Source organism: Fringilla coelebs (assembly GCF_963513975.1).
Source record: "Fringilla coelebs genome assembly, chromosome: 1".
In the NCBI taxonomy this organism is placed as follows: Eukaryota; Metazoa; Chordata; class Aves; order Passeriformes; family Fringillidae; genus Fringilla; species Fringilla coelebs.
Window position 1 is genome coordinate 102,791,749 of NC_140028.1, and position 23,738 is coordinate 102,815,486.

Below are 23,738 nucleotides of genomic sequence, written 5' to 3' on the forward strand. Positions count from 1 at the left end.
CCTTCAAACCTACTGCTCTCTGCCTTCAAACCTAGTGCTTTGATGAAGTCTGTGTGGAGCTGAGGGAGCTTGATAACCTTCAGCCCCTGCACCATGCAGTAACAGCACATTGGTTTCACTCCCCTAGTATTCCTACCTGTGTTCATTCCACCACTCAGTTAGGGGTATTGTGGAAATAATGTATTCTCATTTTAGCCAGCACATCTGATGAAATCCTGGAATGTTTTTCACAGTAATAATTACTCTTCTAGTGGGAATTTAAATCAGCCACTTTGTTTGGCTCAGCAGCATATAGAAATGGACTGTTTCCATGAGTAGTATAGTAAAGCATGGGATACCTTGAAAAACTCAGTCTATATTTCTTTTTCTATAGACATGTAGGTAATAGTTTTATTTTTCAGGCAACTTGAAGGTTTAAAATCAAAATAAAATCAGGTCTAAAATCAAGTTCCTGTATCGATACTTAGGCACATTGATGTAATTGGTTTGTAAAGCTATAAACAGAAAACACTTTCTAGAAAAGTTAGTGAGAGTTGCTTACAGCTCAGCATTTGAAAATTGGATCATATATCCTGGTTTCTAAATAAGAGCCAGGAACTCAGCTTCACCAGATAACATGTTTATAATCAGATAGCATCAATATCTAAAAACTAAAGAATTATTAGAATGACAAGCCCCCTTATTGAATTGCTTTTGTGTTACTAGCATGATCTAATTGCTAAGTCATCTCTGAGCATACTGGAGAGTTGGTGACAATTTACTGGAAATCAGTGTAGAGATTGAAGTACTGTATTCTTATTCCTGATTATTTTGAATAGTGTAGGTATTCCTGCAGAAGTCCATGGCACAGTTTATGAAATTAAAGGAATGGATCCTCATATACCAAAGGCCAGCTCTGCCATTTTTTAAGGCACGCCATCTCAACCTTTTGTAGACTGATGTGTGAGGAAGTTGTTAAATATCTGATCTAGAGTGAATCACTGTTCTTTTATCCAGTCCATAAAATTACATGTTTTCAAGGGTACTTTTGAGAATTCTGTTTCTCTCCCTTCTCTTCAAATACTGACCTTCAGCTGTTGCTTTCCCTTTCTGTGAAAGCATAGGCAGAACTCTTTCTAGAATAGTGCTGGAAACCTCTCAAACTCTTGATAGTACAGTTTGGCTACAACCTGAAATTTCCATGTGCTTCCTGAATTTTGGTAGTCTGGATATTTTGAAAAGCTTATTTCCCCCCTTAATTTATTGAAAGACTTCCAGTATTTTCTGTGGACTGGAGTGGCACAGGAGATGTTTTATTTTTTATGTTTCCTGTATTCTTTTCTACTTCCAGAAACATAGGTTTGTTTAATTTTAGATAGCCATTGAGAGAAAGTGAAGCAGTTTAGTAAGCCTGGTACAAAATCATAGATCACCTTCCTCAGAGCACAGAACTTTGATCATCAGGCTGAAGCCAGGTTCCTTCTTACTTGTTTTACCTCCTATCAGCTTTCAGTAGAGTCCACTACTAGCAAGAAGGAAAAGGAGAATATCTACGTGCCCAATACCCAGCAGCTTTATGCTTAGGATGGCTTAGGATGCAGGAACTAGAGATTTATCCCTCTCCTACTTCCTCCTACATTTACCACGGCCTTTACCACAAAATGTTGAATTTAGTCCTTATGCTTCTCTTCAAGAGGCCTAAAGGACAAAAGATACTTGCTCTGAGGCCCTGATCTACCTATGTAGACATATTCCCTTCCTGATCAGCTCTAGATCTCTCTTTACTGTAGGTTTGATTGTGTACAAATGTCTATAGTCACTTTTTATAATGAGTGTACTTTAATGTAGGCTTTTTGGCTTACCCTCTGGAGGACGTGGGTGCCATCCATCTTTCCTAATCCCTCAGGGAGATACCTGTCACGTTACTGGACCTCCCAAGGAGCATAATCTTTTTTACTCAGAAAAGTTGCCATGCAGAATTTGAGAAAACTGTGTTTGTCAAGAAGGTTTGGTGACTTGGTGGGAACTGCTCTGGAACAATTTCCCAAAGCTGCTGGATTCTGCGCAGCAGTGGAGAGAGTGCAGAGAGGAATCGCGAACTCTGGAAATGCTGGGTTTGGTCTCTGGTTTGCTGAATATCTGGTGATAGCAGGAAGTCTGAGAGACTCACTGAGAATGAACTTCACACCAGTTTTGTGTTTATACAGTGATGATGCGCCCTAGAAGCATTGAGGTTTTCCTGTCCCTGTTACTGGGCACACAAAGACCTATTTTTCTTGTGGAAATGCTAGACAACTATGTGGTGGCCTTGAGATAAGAGATGCAGCTGTGTTTCTCATGGCAATTTTTGCCCTGATCTGCACCCCTCACCTCTTACTCCTCAGTTTTTCATGTTTGTATTTCTTATGTAAGGAAGCTTTCTGGCCATCTCTATATGTATTCAAATCTGTGAGGCACTTGGTACAATGTTAGTGGAATACAATTAAATTCATAAAACCACTGTTCAGAATTGCTCCTCTTCACTTTGGGTAACAGTAACGGCAAAAATTATGAGCTGCTTCCACAGTTAGTTTCATCCTACTTCCTTTTTTCAATTGTGAATAACACATACAACCCATAGATTACCTTCTTCAACAATTTTAATTTAAAGAGATCTATAAATCCTCAAAGCTGGTATTGTAAACTTCCAACCACTTTAAAGATTGCTTGGAGTTAAAATTAGTAGTAATGTTGTAGTAGACTCTGGGTCTGGGCCATATCCCGGGAATGCACTCCTGCTCTGACAACGTGTAGTGTTAAGTTAGGTACAGTTTCTGGCCCAAAGTAATTGCAGCTCAAGTAGACCATGTAAGGGCACAGTAATAATAAACAAGTAGTTTTCACAAATGCTATGATGCCTTAAAGTGTGTTTGCTTCTTAATTGTTTGGGAGGAATTTAAACAGCCAGCAATTAGTTGACCTGAAAGATAGAAGTATCAAAAGGGTGCGTCCTAGGAGCCTGTTGGACTGGAAATCCAGACCAGCCAGCTGCTTTGAGGTGAGAGAGCTCCCCCAAACCTGAACAGGTTTAAGATCTTCCACAGAAGTAAACGATTCACTCCTACACAGCTACAGATCTTGGAACTCACCGTCCTTAATTTCTTTCTCCCAATGGAGTGTTGTGTAGAAACCTGGGTATCTATGACAAGGAAACACTCCCTATGTATTTCAAAGTAGCTCACTCTCTAGTACATGATGTGCCGGAAGAGATACATTCTCAGCAATTTTAGAAAATGAAGTATTTGTTCATTCTTTCAGAGTAATTCCAGAATTATTAAATAGTTGCTTAAATGTACTTACAGTATTTTATACTTTGAGAAGTACAGATAATTTCTTTAATTGCTATGTTCACTTTGCCGAGATTTCTGCAATTCAAACAGAGAAACTGACAGGCTAGAATTCTTTTACAGTTTGTTATTCTTTCTCCTCTGAGGGTTACCAGCAGTCTTTCCTATGTGAAAATACTACAGTGGTTTGAGGATCAGTTCAGAGGACTTTTGAAACCATACCTCTGAAATGTGCCATGTTTGAGAGGGAAGCCTAGCGCCGGTTCCCGTCTCATGATTTATTCTTGTCCTTTGGTTGTGGTAGTCTTTATTAAGGGCGAAGGGTAAGTTCAGTCTTCGTTTCTAAATCTCCAAGGAATTTCACTTTTGAGATTCTGAGAAAGCAAAAGGTAGGGAAGAAAAATGAAAGAGCAAAGTAAATAGCCTGGATCAGCTGGCCACCTACAACATACAGCACAGTTTTATATCTGTTATCAAACTGATGCCTTAAAGAACTTAGAAATAAAACAACACACTTTCAAGACAATATTAGTATAGGAGATAATATAAAGGCTGATCTTCATTGGAGGCCTCCAGGAGCAGATATAGAAAATACCCACCCCTGCACAAGGTAAAAACAGTTTTATAAGTTTAGTAAACTAGCATAACTAACAAAAATCTTCAATTAGAGACAGAAGTGGTAAGGTAATTCTCACTTGGTTCAACTCTTTTCTAAATTCCCCCCACCCTTAGATAGGAACTAAACTTTTTTTATGAAAATGTGTCTTGAAGAGCTGGTTTCAACCTTGGCTCCTAGGAAGAACCAAGATAGGCTAGGAGCCCTGGACCCCCCAGCTTGGAGCCGCTGGAATGTATTTTGTCCTTCTGCCTATCAGGGAAAAAGGTAGGGAAAGGTACTGGAGCTAGCTAGGAACTATATAAGTATACAACAATAGAGCTATGAATATATTTTAAGGAAATACAAAAGCAAAAAGGCAAAATTAATTTTGGCATCGGAACAATTAACTTCATAAACATGCACTCCTTTTTGATGAGCTCACACAGCATAGAAAAAGGAGAACAAACCGCCTGCTTAGTCAAGAACCTTCCTGGAAAGCAAAGGACTACAAGTGTCTATGTCCTCTGGGCTTAAGATTCTTTTTCCAGTCCTGATACAGTTGGGCAGAGCTCTTTAAAAATGTACTAACTCAGTATGGTTGGCAATTTTTTGCCTTCTCAGTCTCTCCAACCCAATCTGACTGTTATGCGTATCCTGCACAGATTTTCCCTGTCCTTGTGTTTGTGATGTAAATGTATTTACTTTGGTAATAACAGTCAGGAAGCCTGTAGAAATGAACATTCATTTTAAAGGAAGAGATAAGTGGATTGTCAGGTTTCCTACCTTAACATTGTTGGCAACATTCATATTGGGTATTTGAATATTTGGTAGGCTGAAGAGCATTACACCTTGAAAAAATGAGTCTTCCAGCCTGAAAAGTCTAGCCCTATGTTTAGAAAGGTATTGGTCTGTGGTCCAAACGGCAGGGGAAAGTAACAATGATGTAAATGGCATCTTGGTTTCTTCAATGCAAGAAGCATGTTCCTGTTCTCTTCTTTCACTTTCTAGTGGCTGTCTCGTTTAGCCATGGTAAATGACTGCCACTTAAATAGCATGCCCATGTGTTGTCCCTTCATAGTTCCTAGCTTTATCAATCTGTTACATCTTCTTAGTATTACCAGAGTTCACAAAGTTGACAACGGTTCCATTATTTGAGACTGATACATAACAGTCTTTTTAATTTTCTACTGCTTGCATGATGGCAGAAATGTTTCCTGCCATATATAAAATCTAGGGAAAATGATTGCTGTATGATTTCCTTACTTGCAATCCTTAGGACTGAAAATAGTTTCATAAATACTTCATATTCTGTTTCATTTTTTATCTACATAGCTGGGGAAGGCAAGAATGCCAGAAATATGGTATTAGCAGTTACTCTTTTCAGATGAGAAGGGAGAATGGATTGAGAAAAACCTCTGAGAGAGAGTCTGGATGAAACTTCTTGTTCTGTTAGAAGACAATAAAACCAGTTCTGACAAAGATAAGATTTGCCTCAACTTGAATTTCTTTAACACTCACACCATATATCCCTGTATCACAGATTTTGGTCTTGTCTTTATTTCGCTCAAGCATGTTCCTTCTTTGAATTTTGATCTTACTCTTTTCACGTTTTAACAGTTCTTTCCTCTGTTTTTCACAGACTGTTTTTGAGAGGAACTGTCAATCTGATGACTGTGCTGCTGATTTGAAACTTCAGGGTAAATTATTGCTATCTAGGTGAGTAGGTGAACTTTTATTTTCTTTCTTGCACAGTAGTACGCCATTCATTTTATGTGGAATGCCATTGGAAAGTCAAAATGCAAACAGAGATGTTTTAGATCCAGACTAGAAAGATGGTGACAGTGATGTCACCTTTAGTGCAAAAGGTCTTGAGATGTTCACAGAATCTGAACTCTTGTGGTGGTAGGTTCTGGTCACATAAAGTGTAAGACACCTTTACCTTAACAGTCACAATGGACAAAAATAGAGAAAATAAATAGAATAGCTCAGAGAGACAAAGAAAGTAAAGATGCATGCTCAAATCAAGTACCAGTGTGGAACACACAGTTTCTCAAAAAGAACAAAATACTGTTCATTACATGGTAGGAGTAAAACTGCCTGCAGAAAAGTAGTTTGTTCTGTCACACGTAAGGTTTCAAAAAACCTCTCTGAACACAGCAAATTATCTTCAAACTACTATTTTCTGTTTCGCAACTTCTAGTTTTGCAAACTCTTCTAAATACTCCTCCTTTTAAATTCTTCTTGTTGCAACTTGGGGATGAGTGTCTGATTTCAGTTTCTTCTGGGATAATAAAACTCATCAAATAGACCAGAGTTTAAGTTTATGTTCTGTCTCTTGTGACTGGTGTTATGAGTAAGTTGTGGTAGTTGGCTCATGCAAATGTGTAGGAGTTATTGAGGGTGGTGGGGAGAGGTTCTGTTGGGGTTGGTGATTCTTTCGACATACACGTTTGTTGTTCCAGTGTGGTTTTGAACTCTTTTCTGTTCTCCCTTCAATACTCCTCGCCCTGTGGGGTGGCTGCCTGGTAGATTTGGTTGGCAGGACTGTTGGGGCATGTAGGGGAGGGCATGTGCTTGCCCCTGGTGGGAGATGGCAGGGAGCGGGGGACACTTGTTGCTGGGAGGCCTGTCAGGGTAGCATCACACCACCAATCAAGATGCAAGAAGAGCTCCACCGATGAAAGGCATTGAAGGACCTATGAGGACTGCTCATAAATATTAATGAAGCTGATGCAATCTTGAGCATATAAAAGGCGGAGACACTGCTTTGTAAGCCGAGCCTCTGGTGCGCCAGAGTCTCGCTATGTTTCCAGTGCTGTTCTTCTCTTTGCTTTTTAATTTTAATGGGTTCTAATTAAATTTTCTTTACTCATTGCCACCTGAGGTCTGAGTCATTTATAATACTGGTGATCCTAGGAAAAAGCCTGTTGTTTTGCCTGGATGTGTACTCAATTTGGGGATAAATCAGACTAAAAGTGAGCATTACATGACTTCTGTTTCCTTTTTTCCCCCCAGTGTTTTTAGAGATAGAAATGCTGATGAAAGTTATTTAGTTGTGTGTCAGAGATTTTGCTATTTGATGGCAAATCTGTGAAGTGCTTTGCTTTCAGGTCAGGAGAGTGAAAGACAAAAAAGAAACAAGCCAAACAAAACAACAAAAATAGAAGAAATAATAGTTACAGACATTTTTTATATAGATCTGCAACATGATGTAGCAGCACTTGGAAACAAAACTGAACCAGAGTCAAGTCTGAGAAGTTACATACTTTTCCAGACAGGACTGAAATCCATATGAATGTTTTGGGGGGTTGGCTGGGAGCAGGTTAGGTTACGGACTACAAAGTCCAAGGTTTGCCTGCAGTTAGTCTGGATATTTGACTCAATTTTTGTGTTGAGCAAAATCTGTTGAGAGCTACATAGGTGTCCATGTGGATTAGAGAAGCTAGTGAAGGATTTTGTCCCACAGTTGAGGAATAAATAGCAAGGGACAAATCTTAAAACTTGTCAGTCAGTGTATAGTAATCATTGCACTAAGAGCTGCAGTTGGGAATGGACCATTAGGCTGTTTATTTTTACAGCTGTTATTTATGTTATCTTGGCAATTTATAAGTCCTACCTGTCATAAGAGCTTAGAATATTCAAATACAGTTTCTACATTTGTATAGCAGAATATTCAACTAATGCTCTCAAATTTGCTTACTCAGTGACAACCTGAAGTCCTTTTTGAAAGGAACAGGATGTTGTCAAATCTCTGCACAGTAGGGGCTTTCTTTAGCTAAAGGGCTAAAGGGTTCTGTAAGCTTCAGTTATTAAGAAATAGCACAATGAATATGTCTTACAAAAACAGATTCTTGTTGTTATTATCGCATATAAAATTACCAAGAAACATGCTATGGATTCTGATTTTAAACAAGTGCTGTCTTGAATTTTTCCAGCCCCATGGGGTTCATCATGCAAAATAATCCTATCACAATTTTTCAACATTATTCTTGATTATGGTGTGTGCAGAGAGCAATTTTTTTTTTTTTAAGAGCAAAAGACATGACTCATTTATTATTATCTGCACAAAACATTTGACTTGACTGTTAGCAAGGTTATGTTAATACCTTTGTCTCAATAATCACCTAAATTTGGTGGACTACTTCTCAGAAAGAATGCAATTAATGCTGCACAGATACATTGAATTGAAATAAACAGGATGTTTATAGGAAGGCAGTGGTAAGTTCTATCTCTCAGGTCGGCTGCAGCTTTTTGAAAATGTCACTGGACCTGTGGATAGGATTGTTTGGTTAAGTTCATCTACTTTGGCTGGAAAAAGACTTTCTCACCAAGAAAGTAAGTTGCCCAGATCTGAGAGGAATGGGGCCCTGAGTACTACTACCTAATTAAAAGACAGTCAACAGAGAAAAGGTATAAAGAGTTGGTTTTGATGGTGGAGAAAGCTGTGCAAGTGCTAGTGGTATTCAGCATATTCACAACTTATATGGGAAATAATCTGCTAGAACTGAAGAGCAAGATGATAATGTTTGCTAATCCTATTAAACTGTTCAGAGCAATGAAAGTAACAAGCAAGGAAGTGTGCTTTCATGAAGTGTGTGATTGATCTGTGGATTTTACTGTTTGGGATACTGTAAATGCTGAGACTGTATATAGTAGTGAAACAGCAAATATAAATTCTGAAAGCTGCAGAAATATATGAGCAAAATGCCACTCTGTACTTATTCTTTGATCATCGTCTTGCTTTTAGACATAGCTGGATACAGGGCTCTCTGCTACATAAACTGGCTGTCCTTACACACTTTTCTTAAATTTGTAGCATGTTAGAGCCAAAAGCTGTTAAGAGTTCAAACTATACCTTGCTGTATATGGCAAGTTTTGTTCATCACTATATATGCTTTCAGATGTGTGCTGGTTACAGCATATATGTGCATAGGAAGTTAGCTCAGATTACATTATCATTAAGAGAATTGTTTGCATTCTTATGAGCTCAGGAACTGCACAAGCTACTGTGATACAGAGTTCACCCATGATGCATTTGAATCATTAGAATTACCCAGTTAAAAGATGGCATCCCGCTCTGAAGACATGAAACCCCAGCCTGTAACTAAGCACTATTCAGCCACTCCCTCACTCTTCCACCAGAGGGATTGGGGTAGAAAATCGTAAGGGTAGAAGCTAGAAAACGTGTGGGTTGAGATAAAGACAGTTTCTTACAGGAAGCAAAATCTCTGCACACAAAGAAAACTAAGGAATAAAGTCGCCACTTCCCATGGGCAGGTAGATGTTCAGCCATATCCAGTGGAGCAGGGCCATGACACATGACGTTGACTTGGGAAGACAAATGCTGTCAGTCCAAATATCTCCCCTTACTCCTTCTTCCCCTCACTTTATACACTGAGCATCATTAGATGGGGTCACCTGCCCTACCTGTGTCTCCTCGCAAGCTCCCATGCCACCCCTTGCTTCCTTGCCAGCGTGGCAATATGAAAAGCAGAAAAGGCCTTGGCTCTGTATAAGTCTGGCTCATCAGTAACAAAAATATCTCTGTATTATCAACTCTGTGTTCTGCACAAATAAAAACATATATAAATATCAATAAATATAAATAGTGCTGCTGGGCAAGCTGAAACCCTTCACTGTGAATTCATAGAAGAGGACAGGATAGGACTGTTTGGAAGAAGGTGATGATAAAAAAATGTTAAAGCTTTCTAATTTTATCTGGAAGTTGTTGCAAAGATATAGGAAGCTAGAGATGGGATGCTTTCTTCTTTTGAATGTTTCTGTTACAGTGAAAGGAGTCCTTGGTGACTTGGGTTGAAGACCAGGGTTACATGCTGTATTGGATTGAAGAAGAGTTAAGATGCATTTATTCTGGAAGGAAAAAAGGTTTGTTTTCAGTTAACAGATAAATCTCCTTAAGGCATGTGCACCTTCATTAGCATTAGTTTGCATGCAAACCCATCCCAGCTTCTTGAAGGGATTGCTGGACCAGGAGGAGCCAGCAATCTTGTTGCTTGTGACAGATGGTAAGCCAGGTAAAGGTCATGGGCTGTGGCTTGGCTGGTTTAGACCAGAGATTTGGAAAAACCTTCTCGTGTAGGGAGTTAATGCTGCTCAGGAATAAGATGTGCTGAAATGGCGTGCTCTGCCATCCTAGGTTTTAGGACTAGTTTGGATAAGGTCCCTGCTGTCCTCATTTGTTGCTGTGTTGAATTGTGTGTTGTGGAGGATCAGAGTGGATTTTCTGACCTTTAGAAATCCCAACCAGCTTTTCTTTAGTGTTCTGACTTTTCTTGAGGTAAATCCTCTCCATAATGTAAGCAAAACTGCTTCAACAAAATCAGCCTTTCTTCAACATGGAAACATCTGAGTAGAAATGGTTATGGGCCTGCTCCAGCATAGTGGCTGGAAACTTGCTGGTGGGACTCCATGCCTCTCACTGATGCCACCTCTGCCAGCAAGAACGTGCAAACTGTGAGGATTGAATTCTCTGTGGCAGATGTTGTGAGCTAGCATGTAGGAACAGCTGCAGTGGTGTGTTCTCGTATTGCTACACATGTTCTTTCTAGTGGTTGGCCTGGATTTTCTCATGGGAGTAGGAGTGTTGCTAGCCTGAGACTACAGATGGCAATTAAGAATAAGGAAAAAGTAGCCATGGAGTCTGCTGGGGACTTGATGAAGGCAGCGTTAGGAGAAACTGAAAGAGCAGAAGAGAGGCATTTCATCTTTCCAGTCATGACTGTTCTCAAATCAATTTTTCTTAAAGAATAAATAAATGAAGTTTTGGCAGCATGGCACAGAAACATGGATCATTGCTTCCACTTCAACAGTTTTCCAGTGTTGAGTCTTAGGAGATGGCAAAATCTGACCTTATCCATGCAGTTATACCCTGTGGATAGAGGTATTAGTGATTTCTAAAGGAAGAGACTTAAAAGTGTCTTAGTGTAAAGAATATGTGTATGTATTCTGTATGGGTAACTTTAATAAGACAACCTTGAAACTGTAAGAGAAATAGGAATAGAATATTTTGCAGTAAACTTTGGGTTTTTTTGACCATAACTTGGTCCTCTCTAGCAATTCACTACAGAAAAACAAAATGTTATGTTAATTATTTTTGTCAAATATTTTGTAGTCTTAAAAACATAGTTATTACCTATCATTTGACTTTAATGCCTCATTCTGTTCTCATAGCACAATAAATGTCTTTTCTATCCCATTTCTGCAGCAACTAGCACATTTTTATTGACCTTGTAGATGCTTATTTAGAAGCTGAGCTGTGTCTGTTTTCTGAAGATGTGCTGAGGTGAACTCTGAAGTAGGTGTTTCCCAGAGGTTTATATCTCCCTAGCCTTTAGAATCTTGTATCCATTGATTTGGTACTTTATGTGGGAGAATAGCTCTCTGGTCTTTTAAGAAGAACCTGAAATTGCTGAGGGAGGTTGTCTGACATACCAATGCAGTTTCAGCTCCTGACCTGATGCCTATCCATCGGACTGGCTCTGCAAAGGCCAGTTATCAAGCCTTTTTAGGATGTAGTAGGAACCAGGTGAAAAGTGCTAAGACATTTGAAGAACAGCGAGGGTGTTTGAAAAAATGGGCTTTCTTCCAGCCATAACAAACAAGCTAGCTAAAATGAGCAGAGCAGAATGGGTGGTTGCTTCCATGTGAGATACAGCTAAGAAGGAAATCCTGTATGGCTGTGTATATACACTGACAACCCGTGTGTTGCAATGAACAGAGCAGCTTTACCAAAAACAAACAGTGCAAGAAGAAAGAAAGATGATGTTGGTAGCTGCTGTGTTCCAGCACAAGCTGTGTGTATGATAAGTAAATCAGATTGTAAGCATAGGACTATGAGCCCCCTTGGGTAGAAAATACTGCAATAAATATTGCTATTCCTAAGAAGGTTCCAAGAGGAAGTCTGTCTTTCATGCATTTATTTGACATGAGGTTACCTTTTATCCATCATTAGAACAAAACTGCTTATCCATCCGAGTGCTTCTGACGGATGTTTGGCTATTGGGAAGTAGCAGCTTGGTTTTATGTTGGTGTAGAGCATCTTCAAAGGCCACAATTCATTAGGCTTATATTTCTGTTCTACTCCTACAGACTGGCTCGGGTTGGTTCTGTATATACTGCTTAAAATTGGTTTGTTTTTTTTTAATTTGTAATTGGAAGCAAAAGTCATAGAAAGCCGAAGCAGTGACAAGTGCATTTTGCACAAATTTTAAAGTTTTTCTAAATTAGGAGTTTAATTGAGTTTAAGTGAACACTTTCAAAAGTTCTCTTAGAAAATGGGATTTTTGAGAAATGTCCTTTTCCAATTGAAAGGTCAAGTTTGTGGATTGGGCTGTTTTTCCTTTCATTTGTTCCTCTGAAATTAGCCAGAGAACGGACAAAATTCCAGTCTGTCAAAAACTTCCTCAATTGAAATGTTTCCATTTTAATGAAATAATTATTTATGAAGAAAAAGTATTTTCCAGTATTATCTGGTCAGTTCCTCAGAAGATTGGTTTTGCCTTTTTTCCATATATATTCCTTCTCTGACTTGCTAGGGGATTAACATTTTTTATGCCAACACTTCTTTTATTTCTGTGGCCTCTTTTGTCTTATGCATGGCTCTGTATATGATAAGCAGGTAAATTATTTAATGTGATGTTTTAGGATGTAATATTGAAGTACTTAACCCAAGCCTCTCTGCAAAGACAAAGGAGAGTGTGCATGACTTCCAGACTTTGAGCTTACAACTCTATTAAAGTTTATAATCAAATAATACAAACATATTATTTGTATTCTTGAAGAGTGAGTAATTTCATGTGACAGATATAGCTGGTCTATAGCTGCATCAATAATTTGGCATAACAGGCACCAGCCCAACCAGCCTAGTTCATTAGATAATGGCAGTAAACAAGTCCCCAGATGTGTCACTGATAGGCCAGATCCAAGTTCAAACAGGGGACCTCAGCCAGTCCCTTTGAAACATGAATGCACCCGTATAATTGGCCAGTGAGCTGGGCAGACCCTTACCCAATCATAGATGTAAGAGTGGGAAATTCAAAGTCCCTATAAAAGAGGGTTCCCTTCAATAAATGTTGGCTCTTGCTGCGTAAACCAGGTGTGTCTTGTCAGTTGTCTGTCTCTGAAACTGCAACGATATCGCATAGGAACTATCTATGCAACTGCAAAACTGACTGTTTGCAAGTTCTGTGTAGAGATCCAGGGATGAATATGCTCATGGACCTATTAGAATCAGCAGAAGGACTCCCTCTGGTTCAGTAGGCACATTATCAGATATTAGGTACCTGATTTGAAAAATGAGCTACAGAAGTTTCATATTGACTTGTCAAATTATTACAGAACCTGAACTGAAAGAATCCAGAAATCATAGATAAAAATGTGTTGTGACAGCCTTGTCCAATTTGCTTTTCACCAGCACAAGGTGTAACGGCATAGAACATGAGTTAGTGTTGTAACAGTGCAGAAAAGCAGCGTGTTCTGAAGGAAGGAGCAATAACATAAAATTTTGATCAGAAAGTTAGTCGTTTTTCGAGTGTATCTCATTAATATAGTGACATTTGCTAAGAAAGCTAGTAAAGGTTTTCACTGATCATAGACTTTTGCAAAGCCATGAAGAAAAGTTGCAAGCCTGTGGTTTAATGTGGGAAGCAAAGCTCTGATAAATTTGACCACACACAGAACTTAGCCTCCTTTGATCATACAATGGAAATTTGTTTCTAGAAAAGCATGTTTCATAGAGGTTTTATGCCCCTGAAGTGCATCTTAACAAAACAGTCATGATGAGGAAACACAATATCCTTTTTTGTGGGGCTTAATTATATGCTCTGGTAATATCTGTTTTCCCCTTTCTCTTCATTCATAGCAGAAGAATAATTTCTTTTCTTTTATTTTTTGTTCAATAAATACTTCTTTCAACAATATTTCTGACATCCCTAGACAATCTACTCTAATTAGCAGAGCTGCTCAGATAAAACTCATAGCTGCTTTACAAAAACAACCAAATTGAAATTAGCAAATGTTATGGTTTGGCAATTCTAATGCTACAGAAGTGGTCTTGCCAGTCAAGGCCATGTGTGTATAAAGCTGTGTACACCAGTATGGATAGTCCCAACTCTCAGAGCACAAATACACAGCTATGACTGCAGTTGTGTGCTGCCTACTGGTTATTTGGTAGCACCCAGTGGTGTCCTAGCTCATGATCTTTTAAACTACCAAAAAAGTTCTGAGGAGAAAAAAAATGATGAAACACTGGGGAAATGGATACAAGTAGGTTGCTTCCTTTTTTCTCAAAAGTCATACTAAGTCTTGTGGTGTAATTTAAGTGCTTTCATAAATTATAGCATAGTTTAATGTTATTTAAAAGTGATTTGCTGCCCTGCGAAGGGTGCAATGAAAAACTACTTACTACCATTTCATGTATATTTGTAATTCTGTTTATAATTTAGCTTTTTTGGTGAAGCTATGAAACAGAATTCCAATTTCTAATTTATTTATCTTCTATTTATCTTTTACATACTGACAGTTGTTAGTGTATTGAATGCTGAGTTTGTGAGGCATATGGAAAACTCTGTTGTAACTCATCCAGGGTTGGATTTGCAGTTTCCTGAAAGGGCAGAGCTCATAATTAATCAGGATGTAGTGCAAATTGCAGTGGGAGCATAATCTCAAAGCATAAGTGAGCGTTTCCTTTGTTGTGGATGAATGGGGATGAAGAAATGGTTTCTTGGTTCCCATCTGGTTTGTTGTGCTCATAACTTCATAAATCTCTCATAGAATAAATAAACACAGGTTGATAATGGTGGACAGTTCTCTTCCATTTGAAAATAGAGTGATGGAACCCATATGGATGATAACAGAACTATCAAGTGATGAGTGTTGACAAACCAGAGTAGTCCATATATTTAGTACACGAATACAGATTCCCAATCTCTATTTTCTAGTAACAGGTCACTGGTGATCAGTAAAGGATATTGTACAAACCAGTCTTGTCCCTTATTAAACACTGGTTTTGTTTTGAAAGAATCATTTAATTATATCTACTGGAGTAGAATTTTGTTGTTTGTTATTTTAAACTAGAATCTAAAGAGATGTTTTTTCACATAATTTGAATTCATTGCTGGGCTACTGTGTAACCTGGCCCTCCTTGTGAACATCTCATTATTTTATGCCCCCTATATAGTTAAAGTCACTGTTGCTCTACCAACCAAAGAATAAAGCTAATTAAAAAAAAAGCTTAACTTCAGGAAGTACTGTCATATATCAGCTGACTCAAGAGGTAGAAATTCCTTATAATGTACAGACCACAATGAGAAGCACATGCACTTCCATTTTGCATTTGTAATATACATTGTGACTGGTACAGATGTGCATGTATATGTATATATTCATACACACACACATACGTGTATATATATATAGTCTTTTGTGATGCAGCTACATGAACTTTATCTGTACTACATCTTGAAATTGCAAAATCCATTAAGCCTGAGGATCTTCATAGGTCACCAGGTAAATCCTCTTGCTGGTTTTGTGTGAGCTGTAGAGGAAATGTGCTGATATGACATGCTTAACATGTTTGACATTTAGACATAGCTTTCTCTTGGAGTGTAACACCTGCTACTGCAAAACAAATTGTCTTGAGTAACAAAGCTGTACTGTTTGTAATGTTTTCTCTCTGTTTAACTGCCTTTTACTGACCTCTGAAAGTCATTACTGCATAGGGCACTCATCTCTCATCACTGCTTAGCTGAATATGGTTCTTAAATTGCATACTGCACCCCAACATCTCAGGAGCAGGACAAGCAATTGAAGCTATCTAATAGCAGGAAATCTATGTCTGAAGGCATAATTTTTATGGTAAACACATAGGTTTACATGATGACTTTATTAAGTATCTAATTTTTAGAAACAGTATGGTATAAAGTGCTATTAATTCAGTTTCAAATTTCAGACCTATGGTCAACAATCATGTACTTCAACAGAGCTTTTCAAATATTTTAAGAACTAGGGACAATATAGATTTTTTTTTTCATGTCAGGCTGATGTGTGCTGCTTCACTTACGTGCCTGATACCATACATCTCTTGCATTTGTTTCTGCCACTAGTAACTAGTTTTTGTTTGGATTGTAACCTTAGGATGCTGTCTTTCACACACATGGAAGGATAAATTTGTCCCAGAGGCACAGTAACGATGATTTCAAGGATAGCTGGTAAAAGATGGTAGTTTGTATATGTGAATGCAAGGGTAAAAGATGAGATGAGATGAGATGAGATGAGATGAGATGAGATGAGATGAGATGAGATGAGATGAGATGAGATGAGATGAGATTAGAGTTTCTGTAGATGTTGTATCTCATCTTGGTTTCATGTCACCATTTCATAAACCAGAGCAACTTGATTCAAGCCGAAAGCTGCTCCTTGGAGTAAACATTGTGTGAAAACAGAGGCGACTCTTTCCCTATCGATTCTTCAGTTCTGTTTATAAAGAGTTGTGAACATCTGGGTGTAGTTGAAATTACTGATAGTAATAAAAGGGTCCCAGATTTCTGTAGAGCGGGACAAAAGGTATTTTTGTATGGATGTTGTGCCCTGTTCTGTCCATTTTATTTCAGAGTTTGAAGGCACACATGGCTGGGATTTATATCTGTTTTGTACTTAAGGGGAAGAAACTACTCTTGGGGAAAAGAGGACAATTTCCAGAGAAGCATTGAATATATGGTAACCAGCCATAATTAGGAATTACTGGTTTTATCTATACCATAATAAAGAGTCATGGGTGATATGTGTCTTCCCCCACCTCCAATTCTCCTGCCCTTTCACCTCTTGTTTACTACTCAAATGCATTCATTTTTAACATTAAAGGCATAGGAAAGATGGAAAAGGTAAGCTTCTGTGCCATATTCCTGAATTGTAATATATATGGGAACTGAAACACTAGAGACAGCAGCCCTGTGCCAGAAAGGTGGTGGCACAAGCAGTTCTATGGCCATGGCCCTTGGCTCACCACAGTAAGCACTTTTTTCTTATGGAACATTTAGTTGCTTTCTAAGGGGGAACACTGGAACACTGTTACTCGGTCTCCAATAAGAGCAGTATTGTGATGGTACTACACTTAACCTGTGCTGCTCTGACACAAAACCTTGGCTGACCACTCCTTGGAATTAGCAATTATATTTTTTCTATCACCTCATGTTATGCACTGCTCAGGGCACGCTGCAAGGTCTCTGCTTGAGAGCTAGATTGAGAAATACAGAGGAAGATCATGAATGAAATGATATGATGGCCTCAGTGTTAGTTTGCCATAGCTGTCTTAATGTACCTCAGATAGGCTCTGGTCATCAGATAGGCTGTGTGAGGTGTCTGTGCCTTTGTTGGTATAGACTTCAGCATGAGAAGGGAAGGCAGAAGTTGCAGATATAAACTAGTTGCAGAATAAGCTATGGTATCTTGAACATTTGGCCCAGTCCTGAGTCTAAATTGGCTATGAACTTTCCAGAGAGAATTGCAATGCAATTCTTTTGAACACTCGTGATGAGAAGACAATGTAACCAAGCAGTGTAAAACCCAATAGCTTTGCTACCTGGGGTGTTTAAAATTTTAATTTGGTTTATATTTGTGTATGGGGCTGCTATCTCTCAGTTTTGCGCTGAGATATCAAATGAATTTCCAGATCAACTGAGGATTTCAGCTTTTCAATGACCCTTGAAGTTTATGTATTTGCAAAAACTCCTCCCAAAATTCAACTAACCCTGAAGCCTGCAATAAAAATTTAAAAAAAAACAACAGAAGAAAGGTATTCAGGGTTGATGTTAAAAGAGTGTGGAGACAAAATTAATATTTAATTATCTCAGTAACTACAAAAACCAACTGCAGTGCTGGTTGGTGAAGGTAGAAATCTGTTTGGATGTGTCACAGCAGCACTGTTTGTTGATTTACACCTTTTATTGATTTAAAAGCAAACAGTGCAGTTCTTTAATTTCATCTGATGGAGTTGGAGAACAGATTGGACTTCAGTTGTTTAAAACATTTTTACCCATTTGCAGTCTAATTGACTATAGTTGTAACTTCCACTGTCTATTGAGCAGTAATGGTGATTTATCTATGTAGGTGCTAATTTGCTATAAGGAAAGAAAGGTTCCCAATACAAAAGGGAAAGTCAGTGACCCAGATAATAGGGTAAGTATGACTCTGCCACATTCTTTGCTCTATGTATGATCTGCACAGACTGAGAGCAAGTGCTGAATGCCTTCTCGCTTTTAAAAAAAAATCAACCTGTTGAAATAGAGAAATGAAATATGTAATAAAGAAAATGTCCCTGCACACCATTTGGAATGCAGATTAGGCGTGACCCATGTTAATAAAAAGCAGCATCTAGATGGGTGGAGAAATGAAGATTGCAGATCTTTTCAGTTTGTCTTTCTCAGATGGTCTTTCTTCCCTCACTGACCATAATGCAGTTATGTGGTGTTGGCATTGACAATTAGAGCATTAAAGCATGAAAAAGAAGTATTTCTTTTATCCTGTAATTTGCTTTCCTTTTTTTAATCACTTAAGACATAAATTAAATATTTATTTACATTTGATGTGCACTACCATTGTCAGTGAATTTAAAGCTATGGCAGAAATTTGGAGCCTGATTTTTAGAATTGCTTGTTACTTTCAAGTCTGGGTCATGTGAATGAAAGCTGGAAGTACTTAGTACTTCTGAATTGAAAACTTTTTTTTCTTTCCATGCAAACATTGATTACTTGACATCCTTCAGGCATCTGTATGCATGTGTGTACAAATATGTTTGCTTATAGATAGTAAATACATACAGTCTGCCCAGAACTTTTACTCAGTTAATTTTTTTGGGGTGTAGTACCTAATGTAACAAGGTGGTGGTATTCTGTCCAATTTACTGTTTATTTCTTGATATTTTCCGACTTATTTTCTTTCTTTCCTTTTCTTTTTTCCTTTTTGGGTCTTTTTTTTTTTTTTTTTTTTTTGATTAGTTGGTTTTGTTTTGATTTTTGTTCTGGTTTTTAATGGATTTTTTGTTAGGTGTGGGGTTTTTTTGGGTTTTGTTTGGTTTTTTGCTTGTTTTAGCCTTTCTTTCTTTATGTGAGCAAGGTTACAAGGATCATGTTGAGAATGTTGGCAGTTTTGGGGTTCTCATATATGAAACAAAAAGTTACTGCTTGATTGGATTTCCTAAATTGTTTGACAAACCTTGTTGAAATGAAGGGGTGGCTTTAGTTTGTTTCCTTGTTTCTGAAGGGTGACAACAAATTCTTTAGTTGTCATATTTTTACTTGGCAGCTAGGGTGTTAAGTGCGGCAGGTGCTGGAGGAGGATGGCACCAGGCTGGCAACAGAGCTGTTCCAGCACCACAGCACGCTTCTGCACTTGTGGCATTACTCTCGAGCAGCCAACAGGTCTTGGAAGCTCCCCTGTAAATGGGAGCTCACTGCAAGTGAACCTGATGCATTCCATATGTACACAAATTCAATGACTCTGAAAGCTGCTCTTCTAAAGTAGGACATAGAGCATCATCTTATGGGACTTACAGGCTTTCAGAGGGTGAACTGGACTCACCTGCCAGCCTAAAAACAGTAAGATTTTTTTGAGTTTATTAGTGTGTGAATTTTGTATAGGAGCATCTACAGAGTACTTTTAAAAGTGGGTTTTCTTTCTTTGTTGAGATAAATGTCTCTGCTGAGATAATTTTTATATGATAGACTTGGAACAACAAAGTGGTAGCTTTAGAAAGGAGTGACAAAACCCACTGATATTAATTTTGAATTATTTTTTCTGGGGTCAGTTTTAACTATGATTTTATTATGAGAATTTTTAGTTATTCATTAGGAAGGAGAGTATTCTCAATTGTCTTCACTTTATGTTAAATCTCAAAGTTCTGCTTCTTCCAATTCAGAGAACATTCTGTAGTGTACATTGCATTTAATATCAACTGTACATAATATAAAGAGCTTGTAATGTTCATTTGCTTACTGGAGCAATACTTCCAGATTCTGCTAATGAATATAACGGATGCTGATTAAGTTTTGAAGTGAGATTATAAAGTTTGCGAGAAATAATTCACAGTATTAAATGGTTGGGGTTTTTTTTTTTTTTTGCTTACAAACATGCACTTTTGATTATTAGAATATCCCAGCAGACTGTTTAGCTTCATAATTTGTTTGTTTGTCAACAGTAAGTATTGAAATTGGTGCCAAAAGGTTAAGTGCTTTCAAGTGTTCCCATATATATGAGCCATTAATTTGGTACATATGGAGCAACAACTCAAATTAGTTTTGCAGTCAATCCTGTACTACATACACTTTTGCAAATCTTTATTTACACTGATAATTGATTATGAGAATAAGCAAATATTTTGAAAGGCAGACATCCATTTATCAGTAGGATTGGTGAGTGTCTGCAGTTGATTTTAAGTGTGAGACACATTTCCTGGGTACTTCTATCTTCCTCATAATAAGCTGTCATTGAACTGTAAGCCATAATTTTGTACTTAATAAATTAAGATGATCATAAATGAAATAAATAAAGGAAACAAATATGCTACAAATATTGCTTACATTATATGGTGAAGTTACACTCACAATCCATAGCCATCAGCTTAAAACCTGAGTCTAGACAATATTCTTCCAAACTTCTCATTCCCTAGAGCCCTGATTTGGTATGTATCATCAGAAACCCACATTTTGAAACTTCTTGATGAACACAGGCAGATGGAGTCCAGCAAGCTCTGCCTTTGGATGTCTGGCACAGCTTTGATTGGCAGAAGATGCTGAACAGTTTAAAAGCAATGCATTTCCAGAAACTCCACTTTTATGCAAGTGCCCTGGCTGCAGTAACATGAACAAGGCTTGTCAGAGGAGGACTGGTAGCAATGGAGGGTGAGGCCGCCTTTAAACAAAGCTCTTGGCCTGCACACCAGCCATCTTCAGAGAACTGATGATAAGCAGAAGTGAGGTGTGTGACAATGTGTATGTCACAGGAACAGCTCTTCCTTTATAGAAATTGGGTAAATGAAAAGTGGTTCCTTCTTACTTTTGGGCTAGCTGTACTCTAAAGTAAATAATTGTGAGCTTTGTTCCCTGGAGTTCTTTGTCCATATCTGACTGTGTTTTCTCTGTGGCACTTCCTCTGTTTCTTTGGGATGTATGAATGGTTCTAGAGTCCAGTTATGATAAATACCAAATTTAATATTTGTCTATTTTTGCTAATTTTTAAATGAACACCTGGTATATTTCATATTATCATTTTAATGTTACTTGTAAGACCTGCAGATCTGTGCATTGATACTGTATATTCTTGTGATTTATCTTTAGCCTTTATTCCTACTTCTTAGCTCATTTTCTGAACAGCCTAGAAGGATTAAATACCAAATAATAAATGTGTGTGCATGAGTATTTATATTTATCTCTCTGTGTGCATGCCTGTGTTTGTCCATAATCTGTGATGCCATATTGCAACAGTGTGTTGATTCATTATATATAGCTGTTACCCTTGATATTCCACTTACAGAAGATGACTCCACCATGTTAAGTCCAGTATAAACATCTAAAGAAATATTAGTCACATTCAGTGGTAATTCGTTGCAATTTCCACACATTTTTTTTCATTTACATCGGTTTCTGGATTTTATTTGAGCCTGGTTTCGATTTTTTTCCATCCATAGCATAACTCCAAGAAGGCTTTTCAGAGAATTGCTGGAATAAGTCTGAATTATTGAGAGACAAAGTGTAATAGCTTGTGTATTTGAATGTAGGCATAATATCTTCCAGTTGTTGCATTTTCCCTGCACGATTACTTTACAGCTTTCAACTAATTTATTATGACACAAAGTAGGGCGTGTGAAATAGTTTCATGTGGGAATTGTGGGGTTTTCCTACAGTCCCAAAGTACAGCGTCAGAGCCCTGAGTCAGGAGCTGTTCATTCCTAGTATGGCCCTCTCCACTATGTAGTGCAGCACATTCCTGAACTTCTGACTGCTGAGCTTTTAAACAGTTGAGTTGTGACACTTCTGTAGCAGAAGAAAGCAGGATCAAAGGGTGAAAGTTAAACAGAGTTATACCAATGTCACTATTTCTGCCTACAGTGTTGATGACAGAACTGCCTACCTGGCCCTGGGAGCAGTGAGGAACATCTCACTTAACATTTTCATCTCCAACACTGGTGACGATGCCTATGACACCAATGTTTTCTTCAATTTTTCTGCAGAGCTCTTCTTCATCAAAATGTGGCAAAAGGTAAGAAAGGCTAATCTTACTGCAAGGAAGTCTCTTAACTTTAAGACAATTTAATTACAAATTAAGGATGGACTAAAGGATGGCCTAGTCCACACTGCTGAGGCATTTGGAAGTTGGTTTTGGTTATGCTAGACTTTAATTCCTTTCAGGCTCTTTAAGGAGATTTTTTTTCTTTTATGGATTGGGAGTGTATAGATTACACCTTCTGTATTTCTGTAGAAGACACATGCCTGTTATTTGTGGTGCACTAATGAAAAAGGAAAACAGTTTTTTTGAGGTATCAAGAGGTAGAGGGAGACTGGTCAGAAACTGATAAGGTACCAAATGCTACTGAAATATGAAGTGTAACTTTTTTTTGAGTGCCACACTGCACCTAGCAGTCCTGGTTATTTCTTGATATGGGCTTCTAGACTTTCTCCTTGTTGAAATCAAGATACAAGACTTGTTCTTGGCTCATATCCTGGTGTAACTTTGGGTTGTGGCCAGGGCACATCACTAGATCCAAGAGGTCAAGAGTGCTTTTAATTTTATCCACATGGAGTCAGGTGAATATTTTGAGTTTAAGTCTCTTTTCATTTAGATAGAAATACTTGGTTGTTTTCATTAACAGGAGTTCATTTAGGAATAAAGGTGGTGTCATGAATCAAGCTTTTTGCAAACTGATGGCTTTGAAAGCTTTTTGGGTGTGAGTGATGTGACAATAATTGCGCAAAATGGGAGCTGTATGATTGTGACATTCTCTGTTTGTTCCTGCTTTTCACCGTTGTTTGTCTCTCCTCTAGAGCTTTGCTTTGCAAGCCATAAGAGCAATATTAATAACAGTAATACAACTATTGCAAAATTCAAGATTAACTTGCTCCACTGAACCAATGAAATTTTGCCATTGTTTGTCATGTTTTATGATGGGTTTAAATTATTATAAACCTCTTAAATTAACTCACTGCATAATAAAACCCTTGGTTTTTAATGCATGTTAATTCGCCCAGTGTTCAGTTTTGACTGAACAGCTGCAAGCATCAGTGAGTTGTCTTTTTACTACAAACTTTATTTTCAGACATTATGTGCTACAAGTGTGCAATTTATTAGGAGGGAAAAGGTAGGGGATAAATTAGAAATGCCTGTGCCAGTGTAAAACTTCTTCCAGTTTTAAGCTTTATGGGAAGACTTTCAGGGTCTGGCCCAGTTCTCACTGACGTCAGTGAGAAGGTTTCCATTCCTTTCCACTCTAAAAGAAACAAAGCTTGATGCCTGTTCTTTTAAAAGATTGTTGTCATCCTTTTTCTTTTTTGCATATTTTACACGTACAAAGTAACTGGAACACCAGTTACCTTCATCATTTTCCTTGGCCAACACTGTGAGGAAAGAAGCTGATGTGTTGTTTCCAGTGATATTTTACATTCAGTTTAGGTCTATAGAAGACTTGAAAACATCTGTGCTGAGTGCTGCACAGAAGGAGCAGTTTCTGGAAGCAGCTAACATTCTAGTATTATCTCACTACTCAGTGTATTTTCTTCGAAGAGAAGCTAGTATTTCTTAAAAAAAAGTAGTGACTACATCTTCCTCAG

At 38.0% G+C, this 23,738-nt stretch overlaps 1 protein-coding gene across 1 annotated transcript in view; it reads left to right on the top strand.

Annotated features, from left to right (window-relative positions):
- Window positions 1-23,738, top strand: part of ITGA9 (integrin subunit alpha 9) — a 226,119-nt gene that overhangs the window by 116,205 nt on the left and 86,176 nt on the right. Inside the window, exons 17-18 of the mRNA XM_084226021.1 lie at window positions 5,543-5,619; window positions 22,023-22,173. Of these exons, the coding sequence (XP_084082147.1) occupies window positions 5,543-5,619; window positions 22,023-22,173 (228 nt within the window). The remainder of the gene's footprint in view (window positions 1-5,542; window positions 5,620-22,022; window positions 22,174-23,738) is intronic.